The sequence below is a fragment of the Tigriopus californicus genome, chromosome 1 (genome assembly GCF_007210705.1).
Source record: "Tigriopus californicus strain San Diego chromosome 1, Tcal_SD_v2.1, whole genome shotgun sequence".
NCBI classification, from domain to species: Eukaryota; Metazoa; Arthropoda; class Copepoda; order Harpacticoida; family Harpacticidae; genus Tigriopus; species Tigriopus californicus.
This window is the reverse complement of record NC_081440.1, coordinates 8,941,089-8,943,976: the sequence shown is the minus strand read 5'-3', so window position 1 is coordinate 8,943,976 and position 2,888 is coordinate 8,941,089. Positions and strand designations below refer to the sequence as shown.

The 2,888-nt window shown below is 44.6% G+C and overlaps 1 protein-coding gene across 1 annotated transcript; it reads right to left on the bottom strand.

The window, feature by feature from the left end:
• Positions 1-1,796: 1,796 nt before the first annotated feature.
• Positions 1,797-2,824, bottom strand: LOC131883383 (uncharacterized). The gene is made up of 3 exons (XM_059230848.1): positions 2,274-2,824; positions 2,027-2,204; positions 1,797-1,964 (listed from the first exon to the last, which is right to left on the bottom strand). Exons 1-3 carry the CDS (start codon positions 2,367-2,369, stop codon positions 1,867-1,869), a joined length of 372 nt encoding a protein of 123 aa, XP_059086831.1. The 5' UTR covers positions 2,370-2,824; the 3' UTR covers positions 1,797-1,866.
• Positions 2,825-2,888: the final 64 nt, after the last annotated feature.

Below are 2,888 nucleotides of genomic sequence, written 5' to 3'. Positions count from 1 at the left end.
GCAAAGAAGAGGTTTGCTTCCTTGCAAAGGAAGATGGAACGAATCCGAACTTTGCTGAGGACTACAGGACAGCAATCAACAAGTACATCGAAAAAGGTTATGCAGTCAAAGTGACCGAACAGGAGGAGATTAATCATGCTCAACAAAGGTGGTTACCACATCATGGAGTGTACAAGGACCCAAACCAAAGAAAGCTCCGCGTAGTTTTTGACTCTGCGGCAAAATATCACGGGAAGTCATTGAACGATTACCTGTACACAGGACCACCTTTACAGAACGACCTCGCCAAACTTCTGATACGGTTCAGAGAATATGAGGTAGCTAGCACCGCCGACGTGGAAGCCATGTACAGCCGTATCAGTGTGGACAAGACAGATGCTCGCTTTCACAGATTTTTGTGGAGTGAGTCAACGGAAAGCGGGCCTGAACTCTTTGAGATGACTGGCGTGGTCTTTGGAGACGCCTCATCACCATGCCAAGCAATTCATGTTTTGTGTCGAACTGCTGAAGAGTTTGGAACACCGGCAATACTTGACGTAGTCAAAAACACATTCTACATGGATGACTTCTTGAACAGCTACCGATCAAAAGAGGAAGCTTTGTTCACAAATCGATCGGTGAGCAAAGTGCTAGCCAATGGAAACTTTTTCCTGGTCAAGTGGATGTCAAATTCCCAGAAGTAAGTGAACAAACCCAGTCAGACTTGAAAAGGGGTCGACCTTGTGGGAGACGAAGGGCGTGTTTTAGGAATGGGTTGGAATGTTGACAGCGATACTTTGTCATTCACATTGAAAAATTTGACCCAAGAAATTGAGCTTTACTAGACGAAAACTTCTTGGACAAGTAGCTGGATTTTTGACCCTCTTGGAGGCTTACGCTTTACTAGAAGGGGAAAATCCGGATCCAACATCTTTCGCGGCTAAACCTTGAGTGGGATGATGAAGTGTTCGAAGAAGAAAAAATATGGTGGTCAAAGTGGATTCAGTCCGCGTTCAAGCTTTCCGCCGTGAAATTCGATCGATGTTTGGTTCCTCAAGGAGTCATGATTACACAAATGCATACATTCTGCGACGCTAGTGAAGAAGCATTTGCTGCAGCCACGTACCTCAGGCATTCAATGGAGAACACTGGGGAAATCAAGGTGACTTTGGTGACAGCCAGAACTCGTTGGCACCTACCAACCAATATCAGTGGCGAAGCTCGAGCTAAATGCGTCTTTACTGGGAGCTCGACTTGCTACCACAATTGCAAATGTACTTCGGGATCCAATTCAACAGCGTTTTTTCTGGACTGACTCATCAGCTGTTCGGGGATGGCTACAAGGGACGGCCTCCTTCTTCAAACCATTTGTTTCAACCGAGTGGGAGAGATCCAATCACTGACCACCCAAATGAGTGGAGACACGTACCTGGAAAACTAAACCCAGCCGATTTAGCAACCAGATCGGAAATCAATTCGGAAGTAGTCCCTTATGCGTGGATTCAGGGACCCGAGTTTTTGAGGAAAGAAGAAGCAGCTTGGCCGAATGATATCAAGGTCCCAAAAAATTTGAGGACATTAAACTAAAGTTCCAAGTTTATAACGTCACCGGAAGTCAACAAGAACCAAACCTGTGGTGGAGACCTGAAAACACTCGAGGATGCGAGGAAAAAGGCGACTGAAAAAGACGAGTACGCTAATTTGGAGAGTGAGGACACATTGCAGCGCTTGCTCATGATGGCTCAACAAGAGAGCTTCCATGGAGAACTGAGCTGTGTTCGCAAGTCGAAAGATTTAAAGAAGACATCAAGTGAAGAAGTTCGGCAGTTTGATCCTTGACAGCTTTTGACAAGCTGAAATTCCTCCTTTCCATGGGATGGGGATGTTTCAGCATCCCATGAAGAACAACGACTTCTTTTGGCGAGCTGCATCTTTCAACCTCGAAATTGTCACATTTGCAAACTTGCTTCTTTCGAATGTTGATACTAAAACATAATTCATCAATGCATATTTACCTAGAAGCTAAAGCATGTGGCTGGCCACTTACCTTGCCGGACTTGTACAGAGTTACTTTGATTGCAGCGAAAATACACAGAAGTTTTGGAACTCGACCGCATGAAAAAGTATCGATCCCATTCTTGAGCAAAGGCCCAATCTTTAGCTTGTTCAATGGAGTTGAACTCGTTTGTAACATTCTCAGGATCGTCAACACATTGCATGACAGCCTAGAAAGGAACATGACTTTTATCCTTCAAATATGCCTTAATCTATAAGTATAAAGAACCCTCTCTTACCGAACAACGCTTGCCCTTGACATGATTTCTCCTGGTTTTAAGGTCCTTGAAGACCAGTTTGCATCCAAAACAATGAAAATATTCGTCACCACTCATGATGAAAAAAATCCATCAAGGTAGTATTGGCGTTGGCTCCAGATTGTAAATGGAATCGAGAGTGGATTGAAAAAAATCCGGACTGAGACCAAATTCGATCCACTTGAATCGTACGTAATGGAATTGTCCGGGATGGAATCAATGAGGTCCTTCGAGCATGATCAGGTTTATTAAAAATTCGACTATTTTGTTTTTGAACGGAACTATGGAAAATTCGCGCAACCTCTCAAAAGAAACAGCCGGGGTCTAAGAGTTTGACATTTTTTATTCACGCAACCTTCGAGATATTCATTGTTGATTGAGAACCTAGAGCAACCTACCTGAATGATCAAGGAGCGGACTATCAAGGATGGAAGCGGAACCCGCCGACGGCATCAAACTTCGGGGGCGTATGGGAAAGGCAAATCTGGTCTATACGGGCGATTTTAGCCGCACTCATGATGGAGCATGGGCATGTGTTCAACGACGAAACTTTCTCTACCCTAATGTGCGAGGTCGAGGGCATTGTCAACTCGCGAC